At 30.4% G+C, this 18,047-nt stretch overlaps 2 protein-coding genes across 3 annotated transcripts in view; one reads left to right on the top strand and one right to left on the bottom strand.

The window, feature by feature from the left end:
• Positions 1–1,315: 1,315 nt before the first annotated feature.
• LOC145248036 (uncharacterized) lies at positions 1,316–2,710 on the bottom strand. The gene has a single exon (XM_080109760.1). It carries the CDS (start codon positions 2,708–2,710, stop codon positions 2,015–2,017), a length of 696 nt encoding a protein of 231 aa, XP_079965886.1. The 3' UTR covers positions 1,316–2,014.
• LOC145248033 (queuine tRNA-ribosyltransferase accessory subunit 2-like) overlaps positions 2,685–18,047 on the top strand; it is a 45,229-nt gene continuing 29,866 nt past the window's right edge. Inside the window, exons 1-3 of one of the 2 annotated variants that reach the window (XM_080109757.1) lie at positions 2,685–2,824; positions 13,153–13,284; positions 15,839–15,920. In XM_080109757.1, the coding sequence (XP_079965883.1) occupies positions 13,164–13,284; positions 15,839–15,920 (203 nt within the window). In that variant the 5' untranslated portion in view covers positions 2,685–2,824; positions 13,153–13,163. The other variant, XM_080109758.1, reaches the window with a different exon arrangement.

The following is an 18,047-nucleotide window of genomic DNA, read 5'->3' on the forward strand; positions in this document are numbered from 1 at the left end:
AAAATACATTTTTTTATAAGTAAAATAAATATTTCAATTTAAATGTATTATTTGTGGTAGGAAAATGTTTTGCGTTGTTTTTTTTGTTTGCAAAGTGATATCATTTAGCAACAGTTAACTCAGAATATCAACATTGTCTAGAAACATGAACTTTTTTTTGTCAGCAATGTTCCAGTATAATTAACAAAAAAGGGTGAGTGTGTGAAAAAAAAAATAACTGTTATCAAATGCAAGAAAATTAACTATTAATTACTAATTGCTTACAACTAGAAATAAAATAGGTTTAAAGCTCCCCAAATTTTTACTAGAACTGTCCGCAAGGACCTGTGGTTAGAGTACTTGGAAAAATCAATTATAAAAGTGATATTCATTTGGAGGTTCAATTCTCAGTGTGGGCGACCTAAAAGTAATTGTGAGGATCTCTATCCACTCATGGCTGATGGAACAAGAGCATGCTACCCGTGAAGTAAATAAAAGGTTCTGTTCAAAATTCCCTAGCTCGGCCGAAATGTGAAATTGACACTCAAGATGAGAACAGTAGTCTGATGAATCCAAATGATTTGAATAACCAATCCTCATATCAAAAATTCAGAAATATAAAACTAATATATAGTATGTCTTTTTCAATGTCTTCAACTTTCTACTATACTTGGTTCACAATTTGTACTATTACATACATGAGCAGTAAATCACATACAATAAATACTTCCTTGACTATACTTGATGACAACTTCACTTTTTCACACTCATCCAAAAGTGAATAAGTATTGAGACATTGATGACAATCCGACCATTAGCCTCCGTGTATTGATAAGCATACAGAACATACCTTCTGTCTCTTAGAGGTGAGTGCATTAGAAGAATTACTACTACAGGAAGATAATGAAAACTGAATATTTCCATCATTTTAAAATAATCTTTTCAAGATTTAACCATGTTTTTTGGAAACTGAGAGGGGGATGGGCTTATTGTTTTTTTAATAGAAAACTTGAAAGCTGAGAGTTACATTTTTTATCATCTAGAAGATTTAAGATTTCCTAGTGTACTGTATGATTTTAAAAAAAATTTCTGACTATTTCTGAAAAAAAAAAAAAAAACAATTTCCATAATTGACGAAATAAAATAAGAATTACATTTTGTGGCCAACACACTAAAATAACACAAATTATATTAAATGTTCCAGTTCACATGTACATGCGAACACAAAACAAAGTTTCAGGTTAATTTCCCATGGGAGAGGAGCACATGTTGGTGCTAACAGAATAAAAAATTTAAGCAATAAAATAAACAAAAATAAAAAATCTTAGCAATTCAATCAGTAAGAATCCTTTTATATCTCCTTGGGCAACGCTGAGAAACGGGTCCTCCTAGTAACAAATATATATTTACAAAGTAAAAAAAAAGTTACTCTTTTATCTCGCTGGATAAGTTTTTAGTAAAATCTTTTTACTTACTTTAAAACATTTATTCAGTTCGAAAAACAATTAATGTCTAGCATTATGTGAGAACAAGAAAAATGGCCATGATTTGACTTTTAAATCTTTGAAATCTTGACAATGACGTAAAAATAAAAATAAAACAAAATACTGTCAGAAATCCACCAAATAATGTTATCATGACACTACCCCCGCCCTCCCCAAAAGAAATTTGAAGGAACCAGTATTTTCTTTAATTTTCTATTTTTGAGCGATTATCGAGACTATCATGCCGACACTACTTGTTTTTCGAACTGAATAAACGTTTTAAAAAGTAACTTTTATAGGCTATGGTAACATTTATTTGTTGCATAGTTCATTTTTTTTTTTTTACCTGTCTCTGTCTATTGTCAAACAATTCCATAAATATGATAAGTAATTAAAAATAAGTTATTCGAAAGCAAAAAAACAAAAACCTATTCCACTCCAAATAATTTAAATGATTGAATTATGTGACAAAACCAGCACAACATTATATGATTTCAAAATCAGAATTTTAAACATGAATATGTTTGTCTTTTATTAAATTTTTAAAACAATTAATACCAATCATCGTCCCTGATTTTCTTCTTTTTGTATCTGTATTCTTCTCCATCTTGGTTGAATTTGTAAACGTATTTGGCCGGGAAGTATTCCATATTCAAACGCCTGTGACGCAACTGTTGGATAAGATGTCGGTCTAAGGTCTCAAAGTCCATTTTCCAAAGCACGTCCTTTCCGCTTTTTGGTGCAGGGACCACCTTGGCCGGATCTAAAGACGGAAGTTTCTTCCGGACAACAAATTCGCCGTTATCTCGAAGTAAGCAGTGTTCGTAGTCGCTCTCGTCATCAGGAAGGCCATTCAGAAATGTGATCGGGACGACCTTTATTAAATGTTTGACGCTTTTCAACATATGGTTGACTGATGGGGAATTCTTATGGACGACATGTCGGTTTTTAGGCCCGGCGAGGCCAAGACATTCCAACGTTTCCTTCTCCCAATAGGGTCTGCCTTTCGTTGATTTCACTCGAGTCACCAGATGAAGGAGGGCCGGCGGCTGGGCTTCATTTTTTTCTTCCTGTCCATCCTTCATCAAGTTATTGTAAATGACTTTAGACCAATTCATACTCTTGCTGGCCAATTTTTCATTTTTCCTAACAAGTCTGTATCGCACCGAAGTGTATAAAATCGGAGACTGTTGAACTTGGAGGAGACCGTGCCTTCCAAGGTTGAAAAGATATTTACAGACGGCCATTTTTAAAGGAAAACAGTGGCGCCAGTATTTTCTGTAGAGAGGAAAACTAAGAGCAGATCACTCTCGTTGTATTGAGACTTGCACGCTTTCAAGAAAGTTTTTTTTATTCCACGCGTGAGTATTATTTGTTGTTGTAGCAAATATAGTCAATTGTTCAAATTAACGTGTCCCGCTTGATAATTTATTTTAGAAAGTTTTCAAACAGATTTCCTTTCTGATTTTATAAAAACAGCAGGTTAGTTTTTTGATGCTTTAGTTAAGTTATACATTTTAAAATAATAGTAAACTTAACAAGTGGAAGAAACAAAAGCGCCCATATTTTAATCGATTTTTACATTCAAAAGCAGCAAACCAAACCACGTTATTTTTGTTTCAAAAGTGTACTAGCACCATATTTTTTCTCCTATTATAAACAAAAATTAAAAAAAAAAAAAGGTTTAGTTTGGTACTTGTACAGTTTAATCAAGACATTCAAAAATGAAAATATCGAAAAAAAGGTTATACTGTACGTATCCTTTTTGGACTGAAGATCCTCCCCAAAAATAAATTAACTTAATTTGATCGAGTATTTTATTTTATTTATTTTATTTTATTTTTTTTTTTACAGCGGAAAAACACGTTGAAAATAGAGATCTTTGAATTTTTTAATTTTTGTTTGGATTTTTAGAACACGCCACGAGGAGATAACTCAATTTGGCCAACGTACACGAGTGACCCTACTAGCGAAATACACATCGGTTCCGATGTAGAACGTTGTTCGAGTGAGGGAGACATCATTATTTTTACAAGGAAAGGGTTTTGGGGGTTTGGAAAAAGGAGTTAAAATTAAAAAAATATGATTAAAAAAACGATAAAAGTGAAATATTATTAATAAATGTGTAGTAATTTCGGTACTGGTCGCGGTAAGAGTTCCCTGCCGAACACCCTCGAAAAACAATGACTTCTCCCCACGCATGCGCAAAGGACGTTTTAGTTGCCATAGTAATAAAATACATTACTACACATTTATTAATAATATCTCACTTTTAATCACTTTTATCGACTTTTTAAAAACTTTTTTTTTTACTTTATAATAGCATTTTCTTTTTAAATGACAACGTTAATGCTTATGAATATTGAAATAAAATACATTACTACACATTTATTAATATCTTTTTTTTTTTTTTACTGTTTATGTGTCAATAACGTTATTATTTAAAAAGCCATTCTTAACATGGGGAGGGTGCAAATTCGCCTAAAAAAGTAGAATCTCATTTTACGGAATTAGCTAAGAGTGTTAATTTACGATAACACCTATGGCACCATTGGCACTTCTGCATGTCAGTAACATGAAGCGAATGCGTGTAATTTAGTTTCAAGAACCGCCGACAGATGTCGTTTGTCAGCCAAAGAACCGGGGTCGATAACTATTGTTGTAATGAAAAATAAAAGTTTCATTTAACACACAAAACTAAAAACACATAGAAATGAAAAAAGTTGGGAAATTATTTTAATATTCATTTTAAGAAAATGCTATTAAAAAAGAAAAGAAAAAGTCGATAAAAGTGACACAAACAGTAAAACAGTAAAAAAAAAAGAAGACATTATTAATAAATGTGTAGTAATGTATTTTATTTCAATATTCATAAACATTAACGTTGTCATTTAAAAAGAAAATGCTATTAAAAAGTAAAAAAAAAAGTTTAAAAAAAGTCGATAAAAGTGATTAAAAGTGAGATATTATTAATGTGTAATAATGTATTTTATTACTATGGCAACTAAAACATGTCCTTTGCGCATGCGTGGGGAGAAGTCATTGTTTTTTGAGGGTGTTCGGCAGGGAACTCTTACCACGACCAGTACCGTAATTTCTTTTATTTCAATATTCATAAACAGTAAAACTTATAAAAAGTCGATAAAAATTCATGATCGTTTAGTTACTATGGCAACTAAAACATGTCCTTTGCTCATGCGTAGGGAGAAGTCAGTGTTTTTTTATGGTGTTCGGCAGGGAACTCAAATCGCGACCAGTACCGAGTTCAGTATTTTAAATTATGACTGAAGTATGCCATAATTAACAAAAAAAATTAAACTAGATATTAATTACTTCCGGAAAGAATTATGAAAAAAAGTAAATAAAGAAAGTGAAAGAAAACATATATCCGTAATTGGAAATGTTTTGATTTAATTAATGAAAGCGGGGAAAGTTTTCATGAAACATATATATATATATATATATATTGGAAAGTGTTGGTCATCTAATATCAAGTTGCAAAGTTCTTCTAGGGGACGGCTACTATACAGCGAGACATGATGGAGTATGCAAGTACCTCCACTGGATCATCTGTAAAAAATTAAACATCCAGTGTAGCAGCAAGTCCTGGGAACATCAACCTGAAAAAACAGTTGGAAATGATTTATATACCATACATTACGACCATGTAATCCCTACAGCCACCTACCTTGAAAATGCTGCTGTGAAACCTGACATAGTTATATGGAATAAGTCAGAGAGAGTTGCAACTTTGATTGAAGTGAGTGTTCCTAATGATGGCGGTCTTAACAGAGCTGAAAGAGAGAAACAGACCAAATACCAAGGTCTCATGTATGATATGAAAAGAAACTGGAACCTAAAGGGGATATCGATCATACCAGTTATCATAGGTGCCACAGGACTTATGAAGAAGAACCTGAAGTCCTACCTAACTAATATTCCTGGTGAACCAAGTGCAAAAGAGATTCAGACAATTGCACTTAAGGGAACAGCGAGGATACTAAAAAGAGCTCTCGGTTGGTTTCAATAAAAAAGCGGGGCAATGTTGGCAGCTGGTTTGCTGCCCCATACCCAGCATTACAATCTTCAAAGGAAGAAAAATAAAAAAAAATTTAAAAAATATAAAACAGAAAATGAAAAGGATATATTCATAATTGTTTAACTTGATGTGATTTTTTTTTGTGTGTGTGTTTGTTTAACTGGAAATAAATTTCGGTAACAGGAAAAAAAATGTATATTTTGGCGCTTCTACAGTATTCGGGCGAGCATAAAAAAGGTATAAAAATGTATCAAAATATAATTTTAATTGTGTAATAAAATATAATTTTAATAAAACAATTTTGTAATTAATCAATAATGAATTTTTATAAAATAATTTTTTTTTCAAAGAAATAAATAATTTTAATGGTTCATATTTTAATTAAGGCAACATTGAAGGGTTAACAACAAATTAATAATTTAAAGTACTGATTTCTCTCTCTGTTTTTGACGACAGGTGCCTGAAAAAAATGGTGCCTCCATTTTCAGCGATAAACTGTAGTAGTACCAAAAGTATTATTTTACATCAAATTAATACATTCTTAAAAGGATTGGTGTGCACACAAAAGCATCAATATGTATGTGCTGGTAAAATCCTTAGCTATTCAATTTATCATTAAGGAACAGGCAACAGTGTTAATGATGTGTTTTTTGTAAATTTTATCATTTAGAGTGGTGCCACTGAAATTATTATACTGCCCCCACACAAAAAACACATTAAAATTAAAATTGATGTTATATTTTTTGCTTGTACCCATCCTAGGACAGATATTTAAAAAAAAAATGACTTTTAATTGCCATTGTGAATGTTTTATATACACACTGTACCAAAAAACCAATTGTCATTTTTATTTTCAAAATGTCATTTTGACAGTCTGAATAGAATCAAAATGTTTTTGTTTAAACAAATTAATTTAAAAAAAATAGGCTACACATTTAATTCAAAATGAGTGGAGCAGTTCTTCCTCAACAGTCTTGGTCTATTAATGACATGTCACACTGGGAGTCCTTGTGAATTGACTTGACTTTACGAGTGCCTCTCTATTGCCACTATTTGAAGAAATTTCATGAACCTGCTCTTAATCTATCGTCAGCAGGACATTCAATGAGACTTCCTGATGTTTCAAATGTAGGCTTTTAAAATTTAGTGATTGAAAAAGATTTTCATAAACTTTTAAATTTAACTTGTATTTTGTCAAATGTGAATTGTCTACTTATGAAATAAAATATCTTTTACATTAAAACAAAAAAATATCAAAATTGTTTATTGTAATTTATTTGAATAATTAAAATAATTTTTAGCTTATTATACAAGGAAGTGTAATTTTGAAGCAGTAGCTTCCTAGTAATAATCAATCTTGAAAAAAAATAATAGTCCAATATTTAGAAGACAATTAAGGAGAGTGATAATATCACTAAGGTTTCTGATCTGTCTTCGTGTGTCCTTTAGTCTGGATGACCATTAGAGTACTAAAGATGACCTGACAAGCAGCTTTCTTGATTTTATGCCTTCTTGTATGTGATATTCAGCACAAGCATTGTCCATTCTTAAATGTTGTCCTCTGTTATGCTCCACTCAATAGTTAGGATTGCAAAAGCTTTTGAACAACACACAAAAAAAACAATAAAAATCAAGATCCCAGGGTTTTGATTTAAATAACAAATTTTTTTTAAAAACTACGTGTAGGATGTTACAAAAATACTTTAAGTTAAATATTCAAAGTTGACTTTGTTTTTCTAATTTAAAACACTTCATCATCGTCTAACAATATTAACTTTGAACATCAATTGTTATGTTCCTTCCTGAAAATGATGTTGACAGGTTGAAAGTTCAAATCTCAATGTAAATTACAAACAATTCCTTCAGACCTTTGATCCAGAAACTAGAAGAGCCATACATCAACTATTTATATTATCACAATAATGTATTGATTGGTTTCTTGTGTTTTTATACAAATAATATTGACAAATAAGATAAACTACTTAAATTATTGAAATCATTTACATCAACTTGATTACAATTTTTGTAATAGTACTGGACCATTTTCGTCGCTGTTGAATTAACGATGTAGTATTCAGCAAAGTTCAACAAAGTAATCAGAAATGATTAGCTTAATAAACAACGTATATATAACAATAAGAATTTAAAATCAAATAAACAACGTATACGTAACAATAAGAATTTAAAATCAAATAAACAACGTATATATAACAATAACAATTTAAAATCAAATAAACAACGTATATATAACAATAACAATTTAAAATCAAATAAACACTGTATATAACAATAAGAATTTAAAATCAAATAAACAATGTATATATAACAATAATAATTTAAAATCAAATAAGCAACATATATAGAACAATAAGAATTTAAAATCAAATAAGCAACATATATCTATATATATAAAAATGTAATTTTGGTTCGTTAAAAGCGAATAAAACCATATTTCTACGTTACCAATTTAAGTGAAATTTTCAGAAATTCTATTTTTAAAGTCAAGGAATGTTTTTATGTTATTAAAATAATTTAACATTGCGAATTATAAAAATATTAAATTAAATAAAAAATATTTTTCGTAACTGCGAGATTATCGCCATTTTATTTCTGGTAGAAATTAGCCTTTCACTTATTGAGATAAGTATTATTTGTATTAATTCTTATGATACTCATGCAGAGAGTGATCCGTGCTGAAATAATGTTATTATTTAAAAAGTCATTCTTAACATGGGGAGGGGAGGATGTTTTGTACCTATTCTGTACTTTAACCTTACAGTTGAATAAAAAAAAAACATATCGTGAAACGTTAATTAAACATGGAAATATGATTTAAAAAATAGCGCGGATTGCTCTCTGCATTAGCACCATTTTTATTTATTGCGGACTACTATTCTCATCTTTATTAGTTGTTTCACGACTTTTCGGCCAACTATTCCTCTGGCCTTCATGAAAAGAAGTAAGTCCTTTTATAAATGTTCAGTAACTTTTTCCTTTTATTATTCTTAAAGAGTAAAACTTTTCTTATTCATGTAAAGAGTTAAGCCTACGTAAATAAATAAATGTTTGTACACGTGGCAAATTATCAATAAATGGTTTAGTTACTTTTTTAAAAAAATTATTTATGAAAAGAGTTAACGTAAATAATGTTTGTAAAGGTGCGAAAGGCAACGTTGTACAACCATCACTCCCATGCTTAATTTCTATAATCATTATTTCGACATTTGAAAGTGGTGCTTACTTTTTAGTTACAACGTTCTGATAAATCAGTCACCCATTTTGTAAGTAATAAAAACGCGGTATATCAAAACCATAGAAAGTAAAAATAATATGTGCCTCTACCGTATTTGTAAGTCAGAAATATATTTGTTTCTCAAAGAAAAAAAAATAGATTGAACATGACTTTTTTTTATTGTTTTTATGAAAATAAAGTTTCGAGTTTAAAAAATTTTTTTTTTATTAACTTATTTAGTTAAAAGTCAGTTTGTGGGTGTTTTTTTTTGTTTAAATTGTTTTTATGAAAGGTGAGTTTTTTAGTTTTTTTTCAAAACTTTTGTTTTTTTTAAAAATATTTTTTTAAAGTATTATAAATTTCACTAACATGCTGGAAAAATGTTTAATAATTTGGTATTTTTTTAGATTAGGTCCACCGCCACAATTTTCCTTTCAATGACGACATTTATAGGTTTCCGAGTATGCTGAACACGCAAATCGCATTGAAATTTTGCGGAAATAAATAGTTGTATTATGCATTGTATTCTTCGGCGGCCATCTTTTTGCGTGCACACGTGCCATAAACAAATACATGCACGTAAAAAAGATGGCCGCCAAAGATTACAATGCATAATACAACTTTTTATATCTTGATAACTACTTATTTCTGTAAAATTTCAATACGATTTTCGTATTCAGCATAGTCGAAAACCATTTCAAGTTGTCATTTAAAAGAAAATTGAGGAGGTGGACCTAATCTAAAAATTTACCAATAATTTTTCATCCCGTACGCCTCCCGATACATTGCTTCGTCAACATGCGACCATTTTATATCTCCCGAAGACACTTCCATATTTAGAAAAAAAAAAAAAAAAAAAAAATGAGTGACCGATTTACCAGAACGTGGTAACTAAAAAGTGAGTACCCCTTTCAAATGTTGAAATGATTTTTTTTTTTTTTTCAATTTTTTTTCATAATCTGGTTAGTGTTCAATCAATAATAAATAATCCAGTGAAAAAATTTCAAAAAACCTATCAGTATAGAAACTCCACCACGTAAGTAAATAAATAAAAAATGTTACGTGCGCATGCGTTAGCCTTGACTAGGGGGGGGGTACTAAGGGAACGACCATTAAATAATTCTGCGGGTCGCCATGGAACTCAACGCCCAAGAAGTACCAAAATAGTTTTCATGATCTGAAGAAATTTTTTTTCGAAAAGTGGGTGATTACTTTTCCATGTAAATTTAACTTAAAATGAGCACCCACTTTCTGGCCACCTGAGGAAGGGGCATTTATTTTCGTGTTTATTGGCTTAAAGGTTTTTTGACAAGGCAGTTTGGTACGCGAATACATATTTAGCAGTTTTCGTTTATGCTCACGCATAGCATAAACAAAGGCTACGTCTGTGAAATGGAAAATAGTCCCAGAGTTCAGGGGTTAATACCATGCAAAAGAAATCAAACAAAAAACTTTTTAGCCAAAAAACACAGAAAAAAGAAAAAAAAAATAGCATCCATTTTTTTCTATCGAATTCATTTGCTGTTTGTATTGAAAACCATTTTCCCCCGGATTTTTGATATAATTTTCCATTAAGGGCCGTGCGTCTCACGTTCGTAAATAACAAAATTTTTTTGTAGACTTTGGTGTGCTAAAAACGAATCTGCAAACCGTTTTCGTTGCAAAAAAATAGTTTTTATGATATGAAGAAATTACTTTTTCGAAAAAGTGGTGATCACTTTTCCATGTAAATTTAACTTAAAATGAGCACCCACTTTCTAGCCACCTGAGAGAGGGGGGATTTTTTCCCCATGTTTATTGGCTAAACAGCTTTCATTTATGCTCACGCATAGCGTAAACGAAGGCTACGGCTGTGAAATGGAAAATAGTCCCAGAGTTCAGGGGTTATTACCATGCAAAAGAAATCAAACAAAAAATTTTTTAGCCAAGAAACACAGAAAAATGCCCCTCTCTCAGGTGGCCAGAAAGTGGGTGCTCATTCTAAGTTAAATTTACATTGAAAAGTGATCACACACTTTTCGAAAAAGTAATTTCATGAATATCATGAAAGCTTTCTTTTTGCTATGGAAACGGTTTGCAGATTCGTTCTTAGCACACCAAAATCTACAATAAAATATTTTGTTATATATGAATGTGAAACGGGCCTTAAAGTAAAATAATACCAGATTTTTTTGAGCAGATTTGCTGTTTAGTTGTACAAATATCCTAAAACCAGGTAATCATTAAAAGAGACTTTTAAAAGTCGTCACCTGTATCGAGCAAAAGTTTAAAACCACCGATTATATGCCAGCCTATGTCATGTTAACGTATATTGAGTTCCTAACAGTATTTTGTATAGTTTTTTAGTTTAAACTCATTTTCCCAAAATTTCCCCAAACTTAATGTGTTCGATACAGTCTGCCGCCATTTGTATTTTTCAGATATACCGATAAACATCGAATGTTTTTGAACCGATTATACATTACATAAAAACTCTAAAATCTTATCCAGTTAGGTAGAACATTTACTTTTCTTGCCTTTGATAACATTTATTTATATATATTTATTTTTTTACAACTTCTTTGTATCTGTGTTTAGTAATACAAACCCTTTTCATTTAATGTAACGTTTAGTCGGCTCGAAAAACAGTGTTTATCGGAGTATTTGAAAGCTACAAATGGTGGTGGACACTGTTGATTACTTTAATTTAGAGAAAGTGAGTTAAAACTAAAAAAAACTATACAAAATACTGTCAGTAACCCACCTGGCCTTCGGGACAAGATCAAAGTGTAGTATCTGTTCTTCAGATGCTGCACTTCTATTTCTTGTTCTCTTTCGGTGGAGGAGAAATCCTTCACGACTGAGACAATTTTTATTTTTGTACTTTTTCTCCACGTTAAAAAACGACCCTGGTGTCTAACTCTGTCCCGTGGGGAGGCATAGTAAATAGGTACTGTCAGTAACCCACCGATTATGCCAGCCTATGTCATGGTAACATATATTCGGTGAGTTTCAGACACTGTTTTGTATAGTTTTTAGTTTTCAACTTACTTTCCCAAACTTAACGTATTCAACAGAGTCCGCGACCATTTCTGTTTTTTGAGCCGATTAAACATTTTACATTACATAAAAACACTAAACAATTATCCAATTAGGTAGAAACGTAACTTACCTTTGCTTTCATTTATTTGTTTTTGGACAACTTTTTCGAATCTGCGTATAGTAACCTCCCCTCCAACCATCAACCAAATATTAATTACTAACTCACATTTTTGTAAAACAACAACAACAAAAAAAAAAGCATTTAGCGTTTCAACATTTTTGTTATGTTCGGCTTCATCCACTGGTTGTTGGTCAAGTCCAAACCATGAATGATTGACAGAAACTCCCGAGGATCCAGATCAAATTCTGCAAGAGTACAATTTTTTTTCATTTTCGCCTTCTTTTTCACTTTTTGCAATGGATTGCTGTACTAATATAAGAAACATGCATTTTCTTTTTTTATTAAATTTTTCCATTACACCAAATTGAGCCACTGCAACGCGTGGCAGGGTACAGCTAGTAGAACAATAAGAATTTAAAATCAAATAAGCAATATATATATAACTAAGAATTTAAAATCAAATAAGCAACATATATATAACAATAAGAATTTAAAATCAAATAAACAACATATATATAACAATAAGAATTTAAAATCAAATAAACAACATATATATAACAATAAGAATTTAAAATCAAATAAACAATATATATATAACAATAAGAATTTAAAATCAAATAAACAACATATATAGAACAATAATAATTTAAAATCAAATAAGCAACATATATAGAACAATAACAATTTAAAATCAAATTGAAATATTCCAATCTTTTTCATTGAACTCCAATTATAATGCAAAATCAAAAGAATATTAACTCTTACAAGCAACTTTCGATGAATTATAATTTATTTAATTGAGCAGAGAAATTTTGAATACGATTTTCCTAATCCCTGAAACTTATGACTCTTAATTAGTCAGACCAGACGTTTCTTGTTTTTGTCACGTTTGAATATAAAACCTGCAAATCTTTTCACTGAATCCGGCCCATCCCAAAAATACTTTTCCCATTACAAAACAACCTAAAATAAAACCGGTGTGAGCACATCCCTAAAAACTGATGACTGACATCCCTAAAACTGGTGATCAATATCCTATAGGGCAGATGACAAATTTATTGAATTTTATTTTGAGAAAAATGTTGCAAAAATGCAAGCTGCATGTCTAAGATGCCCACTCTACTGAATTGAAATTATTATACTTTGTGAATGTTAGAGGAAAATTTGCAATTGTTTTTAAAATATAGAATGAAAAAAATTTTTTAAATTTATGATAAAATAGTTTTTGTTTACAGAAAAAGTTTTTTCACTTTTTTTTTTTAAAATTTATTTTAAGATTGGTGTACAATGAAATTCAACATTCAGAAACTATCAAATGGTTTAGGCCGATGTGGACTGATAACTGAACTAGGTCGCCATGGTGATAAGACTCTTGCTACGCCTGCCTGTATGATGTATACAAGAGGAGGTAAGCCAATTCTGCAAATTCATAACTTTGGATGAATACAATTTTAATGGTTTAAAAGTTTCTAATTTTTTGGTATTATCTTTGCTTTCTCCTTTATCCTATAATGCAACTGTTCATTGGTATAATTCTGAATGAGAACAGAACTGCATATATGTTTTTATTGAAAACAAATATTTGATATGCAAAGTAATGTTGGAGATAAAACATACAAGTTTTGGGGCAGTTAGTCATGTCCAGGGTTTTTGACAGCTCATCCGGACATTTTTATTTAATTGCATAAAACTTTGACACTTACTTTTTGAAAGATTCTTTTCTTATGGCTTTGTTGGGTACACATGTCATCCATGTCTGGATAGTTTTTTGCTGCATCACAGCTCTTCAGTGTGGTTATACAAGTAAATGCTTCAAGCTTGTTTTGTCAGCTGTCCAAGCTTCACTCATCACAAGCAAAAAAGTGTGAATCTTACAACATATGTAAACAATATCAGCTATCAATGAGAGCTCTCTTTATTGTTTACAAAGAACTTTGCATATAAAAATGTACATATGTATGTTTCAGATTTTGTAAACTAAGTAAGATCTCGTTTTGATTATGAACAAATTATTTTTGCAAAGCAATAATAAAAAACATGATAGACACACATGCATTGAATAAGATATTAAAAATAAAATTCTCTTTATGTTTCAAGTATATAATTTTTCATGGAGCTGACAGATAGGTAAAGTTGTTGCAACAGTGTTCACCCTAGTCAGATTGAACTGACTTCTTTCCTGGTCTGCATAACATTTTGCACTATGGAAGCTCATGCATGGCAGGCCTAAGCAAGGTTCTACAAGATGGTTAACCAATTGTGATTCTTTCACTAAAGACTAACCACTTGTGGACATGAGAGTTCAGCCAATTCCTCTCTGATTGTTATCTTTGAAGGAAGTCATTGTTAAAGACTTTCAAATTCTGCCAATTGATCACCCTCATTGTCCATTTTTTTGCATCCATAAAGGAGTATCAACGAGGTGATAGATTGATAGACATGTCCCTTTGTTGGATATTGAAGTCTTTTGAATTCCACAAAGAGCATTGTAGGTGCATAGAGATAGATCTTGTTGGCATTGCCTCTGCAGATGTGCAATGGGAAATTGCCAGCAGAATAGAAGTCACAACAACTACTAGTGATGAACGTCATTTTGTTCACAGATCTAACTTCTTCCCTAATCCAATGATTGAAGCCAAGGAGAAACTTATTCAGCCATGCCCAGCTTGTAACAACATCTTCAGAAGAAATCAAGCTATAATTATAGGCCAAAAAACTAGAGAATACGCCACTTCTATCTGAAACCCTTCTTTCTAGCCTCAAAAATACTCTGGGTCCGATGGAAGACAATCAACCATAAAATAACCCAACCATCTGCGAATGTTGAGAGGAGACGGACACCATGCAGCACTACCTTGTCTGCCTTCTACTATCAAATGAGTGCAGCTTCAAGGATCTTGCAGAGTTTGATGGTAAAGCAAAGGAATGCATAACAAAACGGGAAACTGTTTTATCATCACATGCTTTAAAGGGAAATTGAAGCAGAGAAGTACATATTATATGTGTGTATAATACAAAGGAAAAATCAAAATTACTTATATATTCATCAATATTTTATCTTTAATTTAAGACTTTCTCAAACTGATTAATTTGAAGAAATAATTTACAAGTACAATACCTAAAAATATTTGGTGCGTTTGTGACATGAAAAGATTTATTTTACAAGTGAAACATAGTCGTTAAAATTCTAAAGATGTTTGAATTAAAGTGGAAAGAATATTTTTGTTCTTTTTCATTTTCCATCACATTGAAATATTATGGTTTTCATTTTATACATATGTTCTATCATAAAAATGGCTTCAAGTTATAATACAGGTGTATGTACACAATATATCTTTTCATTGTTTTAAAGACTAGCAAGCACCTCAATGTTGCCCAGGAATAAATGATGAGCCCTTTATACTCTTGACCTAGATTAACAGTTTTATTTTTAAATCTCTAATTTTTAATTTTGGAAAAAAATAAATGTCTTTTCTGTGTTTATGAATGCTCAGTGCAAATATGTATCTCATAAAACCCCTAAAACAAAATTAATACTATCATTTCTGATTCATTGTAAAATTTTACTTGAGAAAAGTTGTTTGATCTTAGCATAGGGCTTCGTTTTCAGTTGTATCCCCGAGATAGAAAAAGACCCAAAAGTTATATTATAGATTTGTCTCCCTTATCTTCTATTTTAAGAAATTTTTCTTTTCAGATTATTCTGGCTTGTTCCTTCTGTGAAAAATAGTTTGTCTAATTGGAAACTACTTCTCTTTTTATTTTCTGGATGAGCTAATTATGAAAGAGTCACTTCAAATCTCATCATAGACATTGCATCACTTTGTTCATTCCATCATCTCTTATGTTTTACATTGTAAAAATATTCTCTTTTCATTATGCTATCTGTAGTTGCATCACATTTAAGTATTGAATAACATTGGCTTAAATATTAACCTTTTTTATTCACACATTTATTGCAGGAAGTTCACCTCATATTTCTGGGGAAGTTTTGGATTTTGTGAAAAACACCCCTGGCTTATTACAGATATCTTTAAATCATTTGTAAGTTGATCAGGATGATTGTTTTTATTTATTTAAAAAAATGTGAAAATCAACTAATTTTTTCTGAGTTGATGTTATTCATGCCGATCAAGTAGACATCTTTGACAATCAGTCTAATAGTCTATGCCATTTTTGAATTAGTGATTTGCTTCTGTTGGGTTAAGGTATGATTCTGTGTAGTTCTAGGAGGTGTACCTTCCTAGGTTTTACCTTGTCTTTTTGAGAAGAGGTTTAGTTTTCCTAAATGCCTGAAACGTCCCTGCTGAAGAATGCTAACAGGGCTGCTTAGGCATTTTGTATGCTTGTGCACTAGCTCTTCAATCCTCACTTTCCAACCTTACCACTTCTTTCTGCAGTGGGAGGAAGGTAAATACCAACTAATTAGCTTAGATGGACTTTTTTTGAATAATGTCTATGATTTTCTGATGATCAGATTAGGTTTAAAGATAATGTTTTAAATAATAAGATAATGATTTGTTCTGTCAATGTGAAAACAAACTTTGACAACATATAAGACATGGTTAATTGAAGATAATAAAAACCTAAGTAGAAAATAAAATTATTGTTATATATTGTCTCTATTTTCATCTCGTTTCTTATACAGACATTCTTTCGATTCACTTGGTGACTATAACCTTACATTGCATTGTTATCTAAATCTCAAACATATATATATATATATATATATATATATATATATATATACATATATACATATATATATATATATATAGCAATACACATGGCTGTTAAAACGCTTTGGATAATTACAGATTTCAAGGGGTTTCTGCTAAAATGGTCATATTTTAAAAACCAAAGCACTTTAAGTCTTCAAAATACCACCGTTTTGTTCAGAAATGAATATACTTTCAAATGAATTAGTAAATAATAACATACATTATATATTTTTAGAGTTTTAAGCAAATAAAGTGATAAAAATGTGAACATCATAAAACAGCATTTTCGGTAAGATTTTGTAACGACCCTCCCTGATTTGTAAACATTTGTACCGTGTTTCTGTTAAGAATTTTTTAATGAAATTTGGAAATTAGCCAAAAGAGATGTCATTTTAATAATTTTGAGTGTCCGAAATTCATTTGACCACTCGTTTTTTTGTTATGTTAAAAAATAGATTTCAAAATGATGAGTATTGAAAATTTTGAAAAATATTTTCTTTGGACACTCACTATTAAATAAAACAATTTTTTTACTATGTTTATTCGTTAAAAAGATGATTGGACAGTGTTTTCTCTAGTGGTATGTAGCAATTTAAAAACATAATATCCAAAAAATCGTTATGAATTTGAATCAAGACTTTTGTGGTATTAGTGATAGTAGCAGCAGCAGCGATAACATGGCGTAAACAGACGTTTTGTTTTTGTTATTTTTATTCCAAATCGATTTTTTTTTTAATTGAAAATCTGGTTATAAAAAAAATATTTCTTACATGTTTAGTTAGAGATATTTTTAAAAATTGGGTAATAGTAAATTTTTAAATATTTTAACAAGTGAAAATGTGAACTATCATTGTTTTGATTCACATGTACGAATGGTAACACACTTCTAATTTTCGTCCCTTAAAAAATGTTTTCAGTGAATTATTATCGAATGGAAACTAATCTACCCGATTATTAAAAAAAAGTAAAATAAAAAATAATCAATATTTAAATATTTGTAGGAGGTGCTCAGTTAAAAAATAAAAACGGTAGGAAAAGACATGAAATGTAATTAAAAATCAAAATAACATTAATTGAAAATTTTTAACAATTCGTCAGCTTTAGCAAAAACTTGTTTGTTTTTTTTAATATTTAAATAGAATTTAAATACTTGATATTTTTCCAAGCATCATGTTTTCTGTTAGAGGAACATCACTTTTTTAAATAACATTTATTTTTTTCTGTTTGTCATAATTCTTGTAAAGTTTCACAATGGGTATCAAACACCCTCTTAAATAAAAACAATAAAAAAAAACAACTCGCTTAATTCTATGTCTAATTCTAGGTATGAGTGGCAAGCCTCCTCCTAAAACCTTTAGCCTTAACAATAACGCTAAGTACAAGTGGCAGAGCTCCCCACTAAACAAACTTCCTCTGTGAGCTCATATAAGCGTAAAAATAAAAAAGCATA

The sequence above is a fragment of the Euprymna scolopes genome, chromosome 26 (genome assembly GCF_053919585.1).
Source record: "Euprymna scolopes isolate OS-2025 chromosome 26, ASM5391958v1, whole genome shotgun sequence".
Taxonomy (NCBI): domain Eukaryota; kingdom Metazoa; phylum Mollusca; class Cephalopoda; order Sepiida; family Sepiolidae; genus Euprymna; species Euprymna scolopes.

Bases quoted from the DNA above. Each gene is read 5' to 3' on its own strand.
- LOC145248036 (XM_080109760.1), bottom strand. From the start codon at position 2,710: ATGGCCGTCTGTAAATATCTTTTCAACCTTGGAAGGCACGGTCTCCTC.